Source organism: Hyalella azteca, unplaced genomic scaffold (genome assembly GCF_000764305.2).
Source record: "Hyalella azteca isolate HAZT.00-mixed unplaced genomic scaffold, Hazt_2.0.2 contig4515, whole genome shotgun sequence".
NCBI classification, from domain to species: domain Eukaryota; kingdom Metazoa; phylum Arthropoda; class Malacostraca; order Amphipoda; family Hyalellidae; genus Hyalella; species Hyalella azteca.
The window spans coordinates 65,354-84,556 of NW_025934728.1; the positions used below are offsets into that span (position 1 = coordinate 65,354).

The 19,203-nt window shown below is 39.5% G+C and overlaps 1 protein-coding gene across 1 annotated transcript in view; it reads right to left on the reverse strand.

Annotated features, from left to right (window-relative positions):
- Positions 1-442: 442 nt before the first annotated feature.
- LOC108675258 overlaps positions 443-19,203 on the reverse strand; it is a 43,989-nt gene continuing 25,228 nt past the window's right edge. Inside the window, exons 10-23 of the mRNA XM_047880049.1 lie at positions 17,983-18,183; positions 17,353-17,550; positions 16,544-16,882; positions 14,809-14,823; positions 11,881-12,034; positions 10,328-10,411; positions 8,704-8,896; positions 7,633-7,759; positions 6,348-6,507; positions 5,067-5,147; positions 4,480-4,631; positions 3,667-3,840; positions 1,102-1,272; positions 443-465 (exon numbers count right to left, since the gene is read on the reverse strand). Of these exons, the coding sequence (XP_047736005.1) occupies positions 443-465; positions 1,102-1,272; positions 3,667-3,840; positions 4,480-4,631; positions 5,067-5,147; positions 6,348-6,507; positions 7,633-7,759; positions 8,704-8,896; positions 10,328-10,411; positions 11,881-12,034; positions 14,809-14,823; positions 16,544-16,882; positions 17,353-17,550; positions 17,983-18,183 (2,072 nt within the window). The remainder of the gene's footprint in view (positions 466-1,101; positions 1,273-3,666; positions 3,841-4,479; positions 4,632-5,066; positions 5,148-6,347; positions 6,508-7,632; positions 7,760-8,703; positions 8,897-10,327; positions 10,412-11,880; positions 12,035-14,808; positions 14,824-16,543; positions 16,883-17,352; positions 17,551-17,982; positions 18,184-19,203) is intronic.

The window sequence follows — 19,203 nt, forward strand, 5'->3', positions numbered from 1 at the left end:
TGTGGTGTTCAGGAGCTGCCTTGGTGGTTGCCGTGTGGTGTTCAGAAGCTGCCTTGGTGGTTGCCGTGTGGTGTTCAGAAGCTGCCTTGGTGGTTGCCGTGGGGTGTTCAGGAGCTGCCTTGGTGGTTGCCGTGGGGTGTTCAGGAGCTGCCTTGGTGGTTGCCGTGTGGTGTTCAGGAGCTGCCTTGGTGGTTGTCGTGGGGTGTTCAGAAGCTGCCTTGGTGGTTGCCGTGGGGTGTTCAGGAGCTGCCTTGGTGGTTGCCGTGATTCCTTTTAGAAGCATTACTAGCGTTTACTTCAGTAGCATTACTATAGCATTTCCTACAGAAGTATTGCTAGCGTTCCTTTTAGAAGCATTACTAGCATTTACTTCATTAGCATTACCAACATTCATTTTAGAAGAAATACTTACATTTCGTTCAGAAATTTTACCATCATTACCTCAAGGGTCAATAATAGCGTTACCTATCATTATTGTCCAAGAGTAACATACCTATAAACCTCCCACAATTCTTCATATTTATCCATCGTTTATGAGTTTGGAGAATACGTATGAACACTTATTGGGGATTATAATATATTTATAGCAGTTAGTAAGAAGGTCATAGGATTTTGAAGCGGAATAATGGATAATGAAATGCGCGAATATAAAATAGATTATTGATGACAAGACTTTAACGTATGGATAATGAAGCGGATTTATTGATATATATAATATATATTATATATATTATATAATATATAATATATTATTGCTGACAAGACTTTAACGTATGTATAATGAAGCGGATTAATGTATAACGTATTGATAACTGCACAAATATATAATAGATTACTGAAGACAAGACTTTAACGTATGTTTAATGAAGCGGATTAATGTATAACGTATTGATAACTGCACAAATATATAATAGATTATTGATGGCAAGACTTTAAGTTCATTATCCATAAAGTTAAAATGAAGTATCCATAAAGTTTAAAAATGAAGTAAATGTTTAAAGTATCCATAAAGTTTAACGTATGGATAATGAAGCGGACCAATGGATATATATAATATATATTATGTATAATTTATAATAGATAATTGCAGACAAGACTCACAGTTGGGCACCTCCTCAGACCACAGCCCGTTCTGCTGGCAGACGATGAAGCCCTGGCCTTCCATCTTGTAGTTGGGGAGACATGAGACCTGGACGATGTCCCCAGCATGGTACGGTCCATCCCCTTCCACGACACCGTGGTCGGGGGGACGTGGGGTCTCGCACCGCACTTCTGTCGTGTCAACGTCATCAATTGTGCACCAGTTAATAATTTATAAGTACCAATAACATCAATAACCATTAATAAGATCAATTAACCATTAACCCATTAATCAATGGAGTCTCACACCGCACTTCTGTTGTGTTAACGTCATCAATTGTGCATCAATTTTAGCGCCATCAATTGTGCACCAATTTAATTTATTGAACATCCCAAGCCCTCAACTTCAATTTAATTTATAAATACCAATAACATAAGTCAACAACGCCATCAATTGTGCACCAATTTAAGCGCCATCAATCGTGCACCAATTTAATTTATAAATACCAATAACATAAGTCAACAACGCCATCAATTGTGCACCAATTTAAGCGCCATCAATCGTGCACCAATTTGATTTATAAATACCAATAACATAAGTCAACAACGCCATCAATTGTGCACCAATTTAAGCGCCATCAATTGTGCACCAATTTAATTTTTAAATACCAATAACATCAGTCAATAGCGCCATCAATTGTCCACCAGGTAATTATTTATAAACACCAATAAATCATTAACAATTAATAGCAAATAATTACTAATTGTGAATCCAAAAAATTACGTTGATCCTGATAGGCAAGAAAAACACTAAATTTTACCTTGATATTGCCTGTGAAATATTGTTTCGATTGGCATCTGATCAAAAAGAGAAGAGCAAGGCACTGTCTTTACTTTGGAGGAATTAAGTTCCCATTTACATCTTAAATTTTTTTAGTACAAGTCGCTTATGCCAGTCTTTTGTTGGTATAAATTACTTTTAACTGTAAACGTTCCACACAATTTCTCTGGCGATCGAGGCCTTCATGCAACGCGACGTCATAAGACGTTTCCCTTCACCATAAACTTCACAAACCCTTCATCACGTTCGTAATTGTGTGTAGAAATTGCTATCCCCAAATCAAAATTTTATCAAGGGAATCCAGCTCTTCTGGAAATTCGTCAAATAACTTATTAATTTTGAGGAATATATATATACATATATCGGTCATGGCGAGCACAATAGTGCATTTTTTCCATAAATGAGAAAATGCGTTACAAACTAAAACGCGGAATTTGTCCGGAAAAAGGCCGTCTGACAACCCTGGTCTCTAGGAGGCCAATGAATGTGGCCAGCGGTAGCCAACATGCTACTTGGGCTTCAGATTTAATTTAAAGCTTACACGTTTATCACGGCTTATGTACACGTTTATTCTGGAGAGTGAGAAGTATTTCCAGCGATACTGTTGATAATTCTCTACATGTACCGTATTAGTAACGACTAACGCAATCGAAGATCATGGAAATTTAAACGCCCTAATGAAAAATTCGGAGTTCAAAGGTCTGTTTCAAGGGTTCAAGGGTTGGTGCAGGATTTAGTTTCACAAGAAATATTAGCCACGTAAATCAAAATTAGTTTCACGCCCTTAGGTCGTGTTTAGAGCGGATGCATCAGGTCTGTTGTCGAACATAAAAATAACACGTTGACGTCTAAAAAAAGGTCTAAAAAACAACGTTAAAAAAATTTACGACCCGAAAACCAAATTTATGTGTATTTTTGGGGTCGCAGGGCTCGTTGTTTAATGAGAAAAATTCAAGGGAAGTTAAAGGGCAGTGTTCAGCCAAACAGTCTTCTCGTGAGGCTCGAATTTATTGAAAAAAAATTCAACATCGTTCAGGGTTGAATGCAAGCACAAGAAATTGATCAGTCGACGAACCGATCCAAGATGGAGGACGAAACGATACAAGATGGAGGACGAACCGATACAAGATGGAGGAGTAGACGACCATTTGCCGTCGTTTTGACAGACCGCTTGCGATGGGCCCAGGAGTTTAAAATGTTTCGGGCACGAGAAGATCATTCGGCCTCCCAGTATGCGGGATATGATGGTTATATGCGCCCATAGTTCACCCACCACCACGATGGGTGGGCACACTATCACTAATGTCGCGTGTACAACAAAATTATAATAAAAAATTAACATACAGATATGAAATTCAATCGATTTCATATTCGTTTTGCACATACTACACCGACATTAATTTAGCATCAATGCCCAATGGGTTGTGACTGCTTTGGAAAGTTATGTACAAGGAAGGCGAAAGTACGTTTTGGAGGAAAAACTGCGAGGATTGAATAACCTTTGCTTCATTTGCAAACTTCAAGCATCGGAATCCAATGCAAGCAAGGCAGCAGAGTGAAAACTATCAATTGTATAAAGAAGATATAACCGTCTCATTTTCAGACAACGATGTTCATACAGAGCAAACTTCCAGATATTAGACATTAGGAAACAAAGCACAATATTTGCGAAGATTTGATACATTTTCATACATCTAAGACTTATCAAAAGACTCCAGTGGCCTGAAGACCAACGCAAGACTCACTCTCACAGTGGGGCACCGGGGCGGACCAGTTGCCGGAGGCCTTACAGAAGATCTGGGGCGCCCCCACCAGGTAGTGCCCTGGGTCGCACGTGAAGGTGATTTTAGAACTCAGCTTCGTCGATGTCGAGTCAAACTGAAGCGCCGTGGTCTTGTTGATAGCCGAGCAGTGCACGCCTGAAGAAATGTTCAAGTTTAATTTGGCATGAACATTGACCTGATTGGGCTGTTGACCCTTGAATTCATTATATATCAATACGATGTCAGAGTCAAACACTCTGAGTAATCCAGATCCCAGCAGCTCTGTTATTTTAATCGCTGCCGAATCTCAGCGGCAGGGAAAGCAAGATAGTCTCCCTGACGAGCTCGTGGTGCGCTATTTAAAAAATGTCATTCAGAAATCACTAAGAATTTTAGTTGTTGGTGAATAGTGAATTATGTTAGTACTTCACTCACGTGCTACCATGATTCTGACAGAGTGGTGGTGCTCCTCAGGAGTGGTACAGGTGTACTTACGTGCTACCACGATTCTGACAGAGTGGTGGTGTTCCTCAGGAGTGGTACAGGTGTACTTACGTGCTACCACGATTCTGACAGAGTGGTGGTGTTCCTCAGGAGTTGTGAAGGTATACTAACGTGCTACCACGATTCTGACGGAGTGGTGATGCTCCTCAGGAGTGGTGCAGGTGTACTTACGTGCTACCACGATTCTGACAGAGTGATGGTGTTCCTCAGGAGTGGTGCAGGGGTACTTACGTGCTACCACGATTCTGACAGAGTGGTGGTGTTCCTCAGGAGTGGTGCAGGGGTACTTACGTGCTACCACGATTCTGACAGAATGGTGGTGCTCCTCAGGAGTGGTACAGGTGTAGGTACCAGCATCTTCCTCCTTAGTTTTGTACAGCGACAGACGGTACTCCAACTGCCGGTTGCGTCGCGGGTCAACCGTCCACCCGTCTTCGTACCGCCTGGTTGGCAAAAAAATTATGTAGCGTCCACAAAAATGTCTCGGTATGCTTTTAGATTACTTAAGTTCGAATAATTGACACGAATAATTATCTCACTATTCAGATATCTCATATATTAATTCAGATATTTTGGATGAAATACATGAATTAATAATCGAACAGCAGGCAACATACACGAAAGCGCTCATAATTTGTGAATAGAGTTTGAGAAAAACCAAAAGCGAATGAAAATTTTATAAAATTGTATCTCTAAAAAAGGACTCAGTCTTCAACAGGAAAGAAAAAACGTAATTGAGCGCTGCCAAAGAGAAACTATATAATGCATAATTTCAATTACTCTTTATTAACTAGAACCTTCCTAAAAAGAAGGAAGTTAGCACTTATTTAGAAAATAAATTGCGATACGACAATGCTCAGTTCCTCCCAACCCCGTACTTCTCAGTTTCTCCGACGCGACCTTTTCCTTTAGCAGATTTCATCTTCTGCCTGCGCTTCTTTTTCTTCTGGTGGTGGATTCTGAAATGGAAATAAAACATGAATAGATCATCTATGAAGATTAGGGTTCATGATCCAAATATCGTTTTATAGTTGTGCATCATCAAGAAACAATTTCTGAAATTCTTCGTTTCCACAAGTACCACTTGTAGGTCCTGAACAGTCGCCGCCTACCACCAACTTTTAGTGCATGTTAGGCGTTAATATTTAGCAGTAGATCGTAATAGTTGTAGAAGATAAATCGTTAATGTATAATAATTAGTGTATCAAGTGAGTTGACGGCGTGTATATAACGGTGAGCCTTTGTGAGCTGAAGGGGGCGGGTGGCTGCCGTTGTTAAAGTTGTAAGTCGTTGACATCTTATCTAGTGTTGAAGAGTGACAAATTGTTGCGACGTATAAAATATGAACAACTCGGTTAAGACCCTGATAGTATCCGCAACAGAAACGCTCGTGTCTGGATAGAACAACGTAAAAAAACACAGCCGTTGTTGCTTTCAACGTAAACGTTTCTGTCACTTTCAAAAACGAACAAATTGGCCTCCATTTCTGATAAACAAGGGATTTTCCTTCTTAATTCACAGATGTAAAGCACTGAGGCTATTATTAATGCCAAATAATGGTGCTAAATCCTATTATAATTATAGAATCCTTCAATATTGCATCAACTAACAGGGTATAACCATCATTATCAGCTAATAAAATAACATTGTATCATACCTCACAATCAGCATGCAAAACTAAAACAACTGCATCTCACCCACGTGATTTTTACACTAGGCAAACACACACTCTCGTCAGAGTGACTTTCACGCTACTAGTACTTGTCAGAGTGACGATCACGCTACTAGTACTTGTCAGAGTGACGATCACGCTACTAGGTAGTACTTGTCAGAGTGACGGTCACGCTACTAGTACTTGTCACAGTGACGACCACGCTACTAGTACTTGTCAGAGTGACGACCACGCTACTAGTACTTGTCAGAGTGACGACCACGCAGTGACGATCACGCTACTAGCACTTGTCAGAGTGACGATCACGCCACTAGCACTTGTCAGAGTGTTGATCACGCTACTAGCACTTGTCAGAGTGACTACCACGCTACTAGCACTTGTCAGAATAACTAGCTACACCCTGAGTACTCACTCTGACTTCTGGGTGACGCAGAGTAACTAGCTACTAGCACTTGTCAGAGTAACTAGCTACACTCTGAGTACTCACTCCGACTTCTGGGTGACGTTCCACCTGGGTGAGCCGAAGCGCCTGATGTAGAGGCACTCTAGGGTGAGGAAGGTGTTGGGGTAGACCATGAGCTGTCCGTCGTTGGTCTGTGCGATGGGGCCGTGGTAGTGACGGAACAAGATGGTAGGTGGTAGGTCGCCTGAAAATTGTCATTGTTTGTCTTAATTTTGATGTTGAATTGCTCGAAAATAAATTTCAAGTATTATTAAAGGTTACGTTTTTGCTAAAAAAATTTGCTAAAAATTGGGGATAGCTATTTTTATACTTGATTTGTTGGTCTTAATTTTGATGTTGAATGCTTGAAATAATTTAAGGTATTGTTAAGGGTTATGTCGTAAGAAATTAGCTCTAAATTGACGATATTTATTTTAATACTTGATCAAGGTGAGAATAGATAATCAAATCATATTCGATTGATGTCGTAAATTTTGTTAGGGTTACGTAATAGCTTGGATCTTGCATATAAAAGAGATTAATCAAAATTAACTATAGCTATTTTAATACTTGATCAAGCTTAGGAATACATAATCAAATCATATTCGGTTGCTGTCGTAAATTTTGCTAGGGTTATGTACTTAATAGGGATCTTGCATATAAAAGAGATGATTATTGCATTTAATGCTCACGCGTACAATTTATTTACAAATAAACTAAAATGCAATCCACCAGCATCACGCGGGGTAATATTTGTAATGCGCAGCAAAATAATTGTATTTTATTAAAAAATTTGATAGTGAAGACTTACTCGTGCTAGTCATGGAGGCGTGTTAAGCCTTTGCTCGGACTGAGCCATGAAGAATTTTTAGCATTCGACTATAGAATACTATTAGAATTGTGATATAATACTACAATTGATTGATTTTTGATTGATTTTTTTATTCACAAAGGAGCTCTAGTTACAATTTAAAAGAAAAAAGAAAACATTTATAAAAAATATAGACACCCAAGTGAAGCCCATAAGCAGATAAGCTTCGCAGGCAACAGAGGTGAGTAAATAAATTAACAATTAAATTAAATAATATCATACAATGAATTAATACTACATTACACTTCATTGATATAAATATGGAAGTACAATTTTTATTATAATAGATATAACTCACGCGAGAAGTTAGCGAGCTGGCTGAGGGCTGCTACAATACAATTCATTGATATAAATATGAAAGTAAAATTTACATTATACTTGCTCAATGAATTAATGCTACAATACAATTCATTGTTATAAACATTGAAGTAAAATTAACATAATACTTGCTAAACTCACGCGAGAAGTTAGCGAGCTGGCTGAGGGCGAGACAGGTCGGCAGTACCCCCAGCCACTTGCCGTACACGCACGTCTGCTCCACGGTGCCGTTCAGTTTGTACTTGCCGATGTCCACGCATCGTGACACCTGAGCGGCACGTGTCAATGGCAGCCATTAAATAACCTGGGCCCATACTTTCAAAAAATTTAAGAGATCGTAAGTTCATCAGCCAATCATTGACGGCCTTTCGAGCAAAATCCACCAATCATAGACAAGAAAATAGAGCGTAAGTACTTACGTTCACTTAGCGAGATTTGAAAGTATGGCCCCAGTAGTCTTAATCGTGCAAACGTAGTCTTATTTATGTAGATTAATGTTCGTCCTTTCCAATCAGTGCAGATAAACTTCGTACAGTCTTACCCGTGTAGATTAATAGTCGGCTTTTCTTATCAGTGCAGATTAACATTCGTACAGTCTGATCCATGTAGTAATAGTCGGCCTTTCTTATCAGTGCAGATTAAAATTCGTACACTCTTACCCGTGTCGATTAATAGTCGCCCTTTCTTATCAGTGCAGATTAACATTCGTACAGTCTTACCCGTGTAGATTAATAGTCGGCCTTTCTTATCAGTGCAGATAAACTTCGTACAGTCTTAACCGTGTAGATTAATAGTCGGCCTTTCTTATCAGTGCAGATTAACATTCGTACAGTCTGATCCATGTAGATTAATTTTCGTCGTTCTTATCAGTAAGTTGACTGCTCACCAGCCTGGAGCTAGTATGGAACTTGACCCTGATTATCTGTACCCCGAAAACCAAATATTACGCAGTACCAAAGTTGACAAGCAAGTAGACAAGCAAGTTGACAAGTAAGTTGACACGTAAGTTGACAAGTAAGTTGACAAGCAAGTTGACAAGTAAGTTGACAAGCAAGTTGACAAGCAAGTTGACTGCTCACCAGCCTGGAGCTAGTATGGAACTTGACCTTGATTATCTGTACCTAGATAACCAAATATTACGCAGTACCAAAGTTGACAAGCAAGTTGACAAGCAAGGTTACAAGCAAGTTGACAAGTAAGTTGACTACTCACCAGCCTGGAGCCGGCCTGGAACTGTACGTTGGTCTCGGTGACCTCGTGGTCCTGGAAGAAGGTAATGACGTGCGGGTTGACGCCTGGAAAGATGCACGGGATGTCGCCGTAGTCCATCTCTGTGAGCTCGCTCGCCTGTGTACAGTTCGTCGTGTTGCCCACCCACGCACCATCGCTGCACCTAATTCCCCAACTGCAACGTGCATGTGCATTAATAACGTATCAATTTATGGACAATTTATATGACACTAAACCGACAGGCATTAATACAGTCCAGTATCTAAAGAAATTGTTTTATACCAAAATGGGATAACGTACGTATCAATTGTTAGGCAATTAATATGACACTAGACCGAAAGTAATGCAAACGGGCATCAGGGCATCAATACCATCCAGTCTTCAGAGAAATAATTTTACACCAAAATGGGATAACGTACGTATCAATTCATAGATAATTTATTTCACACTAGACCGACAGTAATGCAGACGCGCATTAATACCGTACTATTTCTAGAGAAATTATTTCCTACCAAAACGGCGTTGCAAATACTGTGACCAATTTGATCAACTGGTTGTAGCTTATAAATTGGGTGGAGCGAAAAACTACCTTTTTAGGCAGTCGCTATCCACCTAAGATTTTTTTGCGGATAACTGCCAAATGGATCCGCTTGAAAAGATTTCCCAGTAAAACATTATCTGGGGCTCCAAAGGGAGAAAAAATGTTTAATAATGGGTGAGAGATGTCTGAAGAGATTGATGAAATTTTCCCATATAAATTAAGTTCTGACGTACTTAGGTCATTACTAGTGGAATTGGCATATCTTTACTAGATTGGTTCTTTCCCTGTACAAGCTCAAACAACACACATTTTGGCGATATTTTCTCAGAAAGAACCGCCTTATTAAACAAAAGTGACCTTTAAATCTAAATTCTATCTCTATCCGACACCGAATATGTATTTATAAATAAATACTGAACAAAATAATAATAAAATTATTTATCAGCAGAATAAGGGTACTATAAAGCAGATTGTAATGAAATAAGTCCCCTATACAGACACACTAAGCAACATCTTATACGGTCAGTCAGAGTCGCAATAAAAAATCTCTAAGAACTTTTAAACATCAATCAATTTGTGTCTAATTCTGCTAATTTACTTAGCGTTGAATGATGGATATACATTTGGAAGATTGCACTAACTAATGCTTACTAATTTCGAAAAATATACAATAAAATAGAATTACGCTGAACATTTTTGAAAATTTCATCGTTTTTAATGTAACATTGGAAATGTTTTGCCACCAAGATTATTTGAATTAAAATCATTAGGTAGGAGATATTTTTAGGAGTCTTGCGTTACCTGCACTGCTATTGAAAATATTTTGACACCAAGACTATTTGAATTAAAATCATTAGGTAGGAGATATTTTTTAGGAGCCTTGCGTTACCTGAAGTGCTTTTGAAAATGTTTTGCCACCAAGATTATTTGAATTAAAATCATTAGGTAGGAGATATTTTTTATGACAAGCAATTTACCGGAAGTGCTTTTGAAAATGGTTTGACACCAAGATTATTTAAATTAAAATCATTAGGCAGGAGATATTTTTTATGGCAAGCAATTTACCTGAAGTGCGGATGATGGTCGTGGTTGTTGGGGTCCGCATGTGTCTCCTTGCACGTGTACGATATACGCGTGCCATCAGGGAACCTGTAGAGTTGAAACACGTAGGATATGTTGAAAAATCTAATTAACTACGCGTGCCATCAGGGAACCTGTAGAGTTGAAACACGTAGGATATGTTGAAAAATCTAATTAACTACGCGTGCCATCAGGGAACCTGTAGAGTTGAAACACGTAGGATATGTTGAAAAATCTAATTAACTACGCGTGCCATCAGGGAACCTGTAGAGTTGAAACACGTAGGATATGTTGAAAAATCTAATTAACTACGCGTGCCATCAGGGAACCTGTAGAGTTGAAACACGTAGGATATGTTGAAAAATCTAATTAACTACGCGTGCCATCAGGGAACCTGTAGAGTTGAAACACGTAGGATATGTTGAAAAATCTAATTAACTACGCGTGCCATCAGGGAACCTGTAGAGTTGAAACACGTAGGATATGTTGAAAAATCTAATTAACTACGCGTGCCATCAGGGAACCTGTAGAGTTGAAACANTGAACTGAGTGGACGAAAAACTTCATAGCCCGCGCACCATATTGCGCATGGCGCCACCTTCCTAGGACTAATGGCCGCCACGTGGCGCGCAATTCAAATAAGTAAGTTCCCGCGCCGCACCCTGTAGCTACCTCTACATGTGATATGGTTGTTATACAAGATATCGATATAATCGAATTTACGTCAGGAAGATGAACAATCAATGTAAAGTTCTTGAAAAAAAGTTGACTCAGTTCTCGTCTTTGGATATTGGCTACAGAGTTGAAACACGTAGGTTATGCTGTAAACTCTGATTATCAATTATCCAATTATGTCGGGGCCCATTCGACGAATAAATGATATAAAAATAAAGCAAATCAGTGGTCCTAGACATTTACGTTTTGTTGTGTGATAAAAATAAGCGTCATTAAGGACGATGAATAAACTGAATAAATGAGCAAATTAATAATAATTAAAACAACATATCAATGAATACAAAAACAAGAAATAAAGAAACAATCGTGCACTTTCTTTAGGCCGTCTTAAATAATGATTATCTAATCAAATTCTTATTTCGGGCTATATAATCTTCAAAGTAACCGGTCAAATATACAACCACGTTGCAGCACGATCGCACGTATACCGCTACGTGTGATATGGCTGTTATTTAAAATATTTATATAGTCGTTTTTAACCAGGAAGATGTACAATCAATGTGAGATTCTTCAAGTGTAATATGTTATTTAAAATATCGTTATAATCGTCTTTACAGTATAAAGATGTACAATCAATGTGAAATTCTTGAAGTGATATTTTATAATATCTATATAATCGTCTGTATAAGTCAGAAAGATGTACAATCAATGTGAAATTCTTGAAGTGATATGGCTGTTATTTAAAATATCGATATAATCGTCTGTACGTCAGGAAGATTTACGTTATCAGACGATAATATCGATATTATCGTCTGTACGTTATACAATCAATGACAAATTCTTGGGAAAAAAATTCAACTCACTTCTCGTCTTTGGATATGGGCTGTCCGTTCTTGAAGACAGAAGTGTCGTTGACATAAGGCGGCATGGGACACTCTCGCTTCCTGCCAGACTCTATGTCTATGGTGGTTATGTCTCCTCCTGCAGTGAGATCACCCGAGCCATGGTAAACTATTCCTGAAAACATTCATAACATCACATCCAAAACTTCCATGTGCCTCCATAGACCTTTAGGGAAGGAGTTTGTTAATTGTAGACGGAAGATAACATGTACAGTAGAATTTAGGAAAGTATAGGTGCATTAATCGGAGTATGAATGAAATTTTATACAACAGGCTGGAGTGAAGTGAGACTTTACGAAAATTCCATACAGATGCATTCTTAATGCAGGAGCAATTCTACACACAAGATAATAAGAACACTTTTCAAAAAAGGGGAAATTACGATTATATGGTAAATGATTCTCTATCGTTGAAAGGGCTTTAAGAACCGAGGGAGAATAGTGTACATGACAACAATTGCATTACGGAACAGGAGGGTGATTATGGTTGGATGAGAACTAGCAATAATAATGCATTGCACCAATAATTAGCATTGAGGGAGAGGTGTTAAGAAAGTCCGAGGATTGTTTAAAGACTTGAACTTTGCCTGAGAGCACCCATGCAGCCGCTGAGGGGAGCTTGATAATTTAGGAGCAAACTTATAACGCATGCGAGAATTGCAGGAAAATCTGGGCGCCGTGAAGAGCTTGTGACAATGAATACTTACCGATGCTTCAGTGATTAAAATGATGCTGCACTATATAACAGTTGCTGCAGTGATTACAACGATGCCTGAATGATTAGATGCTGATGCATGCTAATCATTAACTGATGATGCTGATTAACAGATGCTTGAATGATTAGAACGATGCTTCACTAACAGATGCTTAATTGAATGATTAGAACGATGGTGCACTATAACAGATGCTTGAATGATTACAACGATGCTGCACTAACAGATCTGCTTCGTTTAAAATCAACTATGAATGACACAAAATGTCGACGTTTAAGAAAGTTAGGCACGGGAAAGTTAGAATAAGAAAGGGAAGAAAATACAGAAGCAAAATCACCAAGTGATCTGTGCATGCAGAAAGTGAATAATATAACGAATTCAAAATTAAAGCATAGAAATATCAACTGGTGCACTATTTTATACATTTATCTTAAAGTGCAGAATCATGCAATATTATATGTGAAATTAATTTTAAGTATTGTTTCTGCTTCCAAATTTGTATGAAATAGTTCAACATATTTCCATGCAAATGAATGCTAAAGCTGGATGCACAACATTTGAACTCGAGCGATGTTCAAGCCACGCCTATAAGAGTGCCTAAGCGAAGCGCGTTATATCCTGCCTAACGCCAGCCTCAACCGTTCATCGGACGAGCGTTACTGTCACATAATAGCGGTTTCAGCGTTTATTAGGCCGTAGGCCTGTAGCCGATTCTTAACATCGCAGAACATCTACAGCTTGTTGCGGTCTCGAACTCGCAACTCACTGCCTCTATTCTGCTGCGCTTAACCGCCCGACCTCCTTGCCGATTCTGACCAGAAACTGGCGCACAGAGCTGGAATCGAACCCGCGCCTCTCTGCGCCAATCTTGTTACTCTAAACTGAAACCAACATAATCGTAGCAGAATCAATCTCGCTCGTTACATTCACGCTTGATCATGATGAATTCTAATTCAACTGTGTTGCGTTAAAGTGTTACGTTATTCGGTCTTTGATTTAGACCTATGCAGATATTCACGCAGTATAGATCGCCCGATAGAAGGTTGAGGCTTCTATATTTCATATGTATACATTACATTAATAAACTTGACTTGGCAATAAACAACCTGCAGTTACACTGTAGAGACGAGACTGTATCATCTAGAAGCTGCGGGAGAAAGCTCTTGCATTATTGCTAAGCAATGGGGCGAGTTTTAAAAAGCTAACAGTTATATTGGCTGCATGATTTACCGTTATAAAGAGCATATAGCTGCATGAGATAAAACATGGCCAAGTTTTACCGCTTTCACGCTAGATAAACGTGGCACCAAAAAACGCCAAAAGCTCTATAATATTCGCTGCCGGAATTCTCAAAACGTATTTCAGCGTCATAAAATTATCCGCTAATCCGCGGAATATCAATATATTGAACGATGAAGAGCCAAGCATAAAATTTGTGTCTCGTGCCGAGACCGCTCGCATACATGTGAAGAGCAAGAAAATTCTCAGGTTTAATGACAAAATTGTTGCGAAAAAAAGAGAAATTGAGATAAATATACCTTCAAAAGCTGGAGTACCTGACAAGGATCACGATGGAGAAATCGAGTCACTAATGATCATTGAAACAAGTTTTGAGAGTCCGGATATCTGGCATGAGCGTAGCGCGTAAGCTTTAGCGTTTAGCCCCTCACCGCCTTATATAGGCGATGCTTCCGCCCGCCTTATATAGGCGATGCTTCCGCCCGCCTTATATAGACGATGCTTCCGCCCGCCTTATAAATAGGCGATGCTTCCGCCCGTCTAATATTTTAATCACCAGCCTTGAATGCAAGTAGAAATTTAACGTCTAAGCAAACGCCGACGCATTCCTTATGACATAATACTGGCAATCTACCAAGAATGATGAGATGATGGCGGTGAAGCGTTAAGGAAAATGTCCACCAGTTCTTAAGCGGGTATAGAGGCGGCGTTCAAGTCTCCGCGGAAGCTGCAGTTTACAGCCGCAACAATTAATGCTCTAGGCTCAAGATTTTATTATGACTAGAAGCAAAAAACTTTCAGGAGGCTAAAACCTAAAAAGTATTTCTATTATCAACAGAGCAAAGCACAAGAATTTTTGCGGCAGCAAACAACGAAGCAGCGATCACTGCAAGCAATTGGCGCAACATTAAATTGCCGAAGCATATAAATAGCCTCACCATCCTGTTGCATCTCTGCAATGGGTAGACATTAATGGATTAAAGAACATCTTCAGCCTTAATTCATTGGCAATGGGTAGACATTAATGGATTAAAGAACATCTTCTGCCTTAATTCATTGGCAATGGGTAGACATTAATGGATTAAAGAACATCTTCTGCCAAACTACACCAACAATCGGTGATCATGACAATTTGTTCACGTTAAACAGAGCTTTTTCTTAAATAACAGATATTGATGAAATATATGGAACACGAATGATAGATGTTAATAATAATCAGATGAACTTTAGCGATTAGAAATGATCGAAAATAGTTACAAAATCAAATAAATGTTGTGCTTAGATATCGTATAGTCGAAATCCTGACAATAACAATTAGGAAGTTTATTACAATTGTATTTTTTAAATTAATAATTGAATCTTTGTATTTAAAAATTATAATCTAGTATAAGTATTAGTAAAAGATTCACACCAATAACAGAGCACAAGTATATCAAAAGACTAATAAACCTTTTTTTCTACGTAATATGATGCTATAGCAATATTAGATGCAACAATTAAAATTGTTGATGTAGAAGATAACGTGGAAATAATCACTTGAACTAAGAACTGCCAGCACAAACAGCTACACAATATCCAGAACCAATATCATATTACTTCTGCACTGAGGGATGGAAATCGCTCTCTCATTCATCTTAAAATAACAAGAAATAAGAGAATATCTAAAGAGAGTTTCTAATTATCGGATCAAAGAGTACGAGCAAAAAGTTATCAGCTATTGTGGACGAGTTAAAATATAGCATGTATCAGATGTTTTACGGATTTCTGGTGTTAAATTGGAATAAAAACGGCGACACGGTGTTTCTTTTCACGTGTCGACCGGCCACTGAAACGCCGGTAATACCGTTAACGGTCATTTTTCTAACAGTGTATAGTTACACGTTACTTTGAATGATTGTTAGACAAATTAATTTGAAATTAATTTGTATAACAACGCGCCAATATTTCAAGTTCTGAAATGTGGAACGAAACGAACTCCGCTTGAAATTCATTGAAGCAGTTTTCGTTCTCATTTTAAATTATGACGGGAGAAATGTTAATAGCACTTGCCGATACTTATAATTTTCCATAAAATATTAAAATTCTTCCATTTAATACTTCCAAAGCATGACTTTGATAGCTGAAAAACTCTTCAGAGAAATTATGTTCTGACTTTCCTCACCTTCCGGCTATTACCCTGTTATTCATTGAATTAGAATCGAAGAAAGAATTATTCATTGTTATTTTTCTGTTTTATTCGTTGAATCATTCAACTTCAACACAGAATGGTAGACCTCATGAGTGACCAATAGAAATCTCAATGCAATCGCCATTTAGTGAATGGCACCATGATGAATCAAATAAGCGGTGAATGAATGTAAAATTCACGTAGGCGTACACATGTTGTTTAATTTGTGGATGGAAATCTAACATCTTAATTACTTATCTGATTAAAATTGAAAGGTAAAGTTTAGCTCTGTGCAGCCGTCAGAACATTGTCGGGTTATTCAGACAACTTCCAATTACAGGAAAACACGTCCTAACCAGAGAATTTTATAAGAAATGAAATCATGAGATATAAATAACAATTTAAATAATGATATCAAAAAAAAATTTCTATGTTCTATATTTACTTAGCATTAACACAAGGAAAATCTTTCACCACACAACGCTGTCACGGCAAGAGTTTCTCACCTTGCACTTTAGCGTCGTCGCTGCTGAAGGGTCTGTTGTTCTCGCCGCCCTTGCGGTTGCCTGCGATCACTGAAGAGTCCACAGGTCGTGGCGCTGTCGTCGTGGGGTGTGTGGTCACGACCTTCGTGGTCGTGGAGGATGTGGACGTGGGGGCAAGTCCACATGTGGGTTTTGAGGGCTCAATCTCCCCCAAGTGGCAGCTGATTTCGTTGACATCATCGACTTTTTCGTAGCCAGGATCACAAGCGTACTCAACGGAAGAATCGTGCGTGATCATCAGGCCTTTCTTGTAGCCGTTCTTGTAGCTGCCGTGCTCGATCTCCGGTAACTGGCAGGGGTCTGGACAAATGTAATCATATTGAAAAATAGAAGAAAACCGAAATTTTGAGAATAGTGTTTAATATGCCCAAATTTATTTCTGTATAACGAATTTTACTTTAAGAAAATAGAAGATAGGAGCGGTTGGAGTTTAGTTAAGTTCGTGTAATACGCGCAAATAATTAATGAAAATTGAAGGGAAGAGAGAATAAAATGTACCCAGCATTAATCAAACCAGCAACTCACTTTATTTAATGCAAGGCTAAATAATATCAATAACACATGCCACTCAATAGGTTGACACTCCGGGTTCTTGCCAGTAATGGACCACTCGCCGAACTCTGTTTAATGCACTGCCAAATAATATCACTAACTCATGCCACTCACTGGGTTGACACTCGGGGTTCTTGCCAGTAACGGACCACTCGCCGAACCAGCAGCGCACTCTTTTAATACACAGCTAAATAATGCCAATAACACATGCCACTCACTGGGCTGACACTCCGGGTTCTTGCCAGTAACGGACCACTCGCCGAACCAGCATCGCATGTTGTCCGAGCCGAGGACCGAGTAGCCGGACACGCATCTGAAGCGCACCACTTGGCCGTGGCTGATGGCCGTATCAGGGAGCACCACTTCGCTGTTGTACTCGAACTTGCTTAGTGGTGCTTCTACGACGCGGCACTGCACTGTGGTGCAAGGTGAGGATATGTGATGTATTGCAAGGAAATGTTCGTTATAATGCACTGTGGTGCTAAGGGAAGTGCTTAGTGGTTCTTCTACGACGCGACACTACACTGTGGTGCGAGGGGAGGGAAGAGATGTGATGTATTGGAGGGAAAGGTTTGTTATAATGCACTGTGGTGCAAGGGGAGTGAGGAGATGTGATGTATGGAAGGGAAATGTTCGTTATAATGCACTGTGGTGCTAAGGGAAGTGCTTAGTGGTTCTTCTACGACGCGACACTACACTGTGGTGCGAGGGGAGGAAATGTGATGTATTGAAGGGAAATGTTCATTATTCAATAATGGATCAACAATAACACGAGCCGTCAAGCGTGTCGATTTCTTGCCATTCATTATTAACAAATAAAATGCGCAAGCAACTAAAGCCTGACTCACGCGGCTCACAGACGGGCTTCATGGGCTTCCAGTGGCCGCGGCGACACTTGGCCACGCCCGTCTTGTTGATGTTGAGCCCGTGCCCGTGCAGACAACTTATCTTGACCCGTGCGCCCGTAGAGTACGTGTAGTTCTCATCACGTCCAGGCTTCAGAACCTCGGCCCTCATGTAAGGTTCTGTCGGCAACGGCTCGCAGCGTTCTGCATGAACGTTAGAACTGGTGTGAGATGACAGTGCGACAATCATATGGATCATCGTTACGGGACAATCGTGACAATCGTCTGGATCATCGTTACGGGACCAGCGAGACAATCATCGAGAGGATCATTACGAGACAATCGAGACAATCATCGAGAGGATCATTACGGACAATCGAGACAATCATTACGGGAAAATCGAGACAATCATCGAGAGGATCATTACGGGACAATCGAGAGGATCATTACGGGACAATCGAGATAATCATTGGTAGGATCATTACGGACAATCGAGACAATCATCGGGAGGATCATTACGGGACAATCGAGACAACCATCGGGAGGATCATTACGGACAATCGAGACAATCATCGGGAGGATCATTACGGACAATCGAGACAATCATTGGGCTGTCTCTTATACACATCTAGATGTGTATAAGAGACAGGGGTAGACATTAATGGATTAAANAGACAATCATCGACTGGATCATTACGGGACCATCGAGACAATCATCGACTGGATCATTACGGGACAATCAAGACAATCATCGACTGGATCATTACGGGACTATCGAGACAATCATCAAGAGGACTATTACGGGACCATCGAGACAATCATCGACTGGATCATTACGGGACAATTGAGACAGTCATCGAGAGGATCATTACGGGAAAATCGAGACAATCATTGGGAGGATCATTACGGGACCATCGAGACAATCATCGGAAGGATCATTGCGGGACAATCGAGACAATCATCGAGAGGACTATTACGGGACCATCGAAACAATCATTGGGATCATCGTTACGGTACCAGCGAGACAATCATCGAGAGGATCATTACGGGAAAATCGAGACAATCATCGGGATCATTATTACGGGACCATCGAGACAACGATCGCCTCATAAAATGACGAGCAACTAAAAATAAATAAAAAATCTATCTATCAAATAATTTATCTATTAATAGATAAAACCTAAAAAAACCATCTAAACAGACAGGTTGTTTTGCAGGCCATCT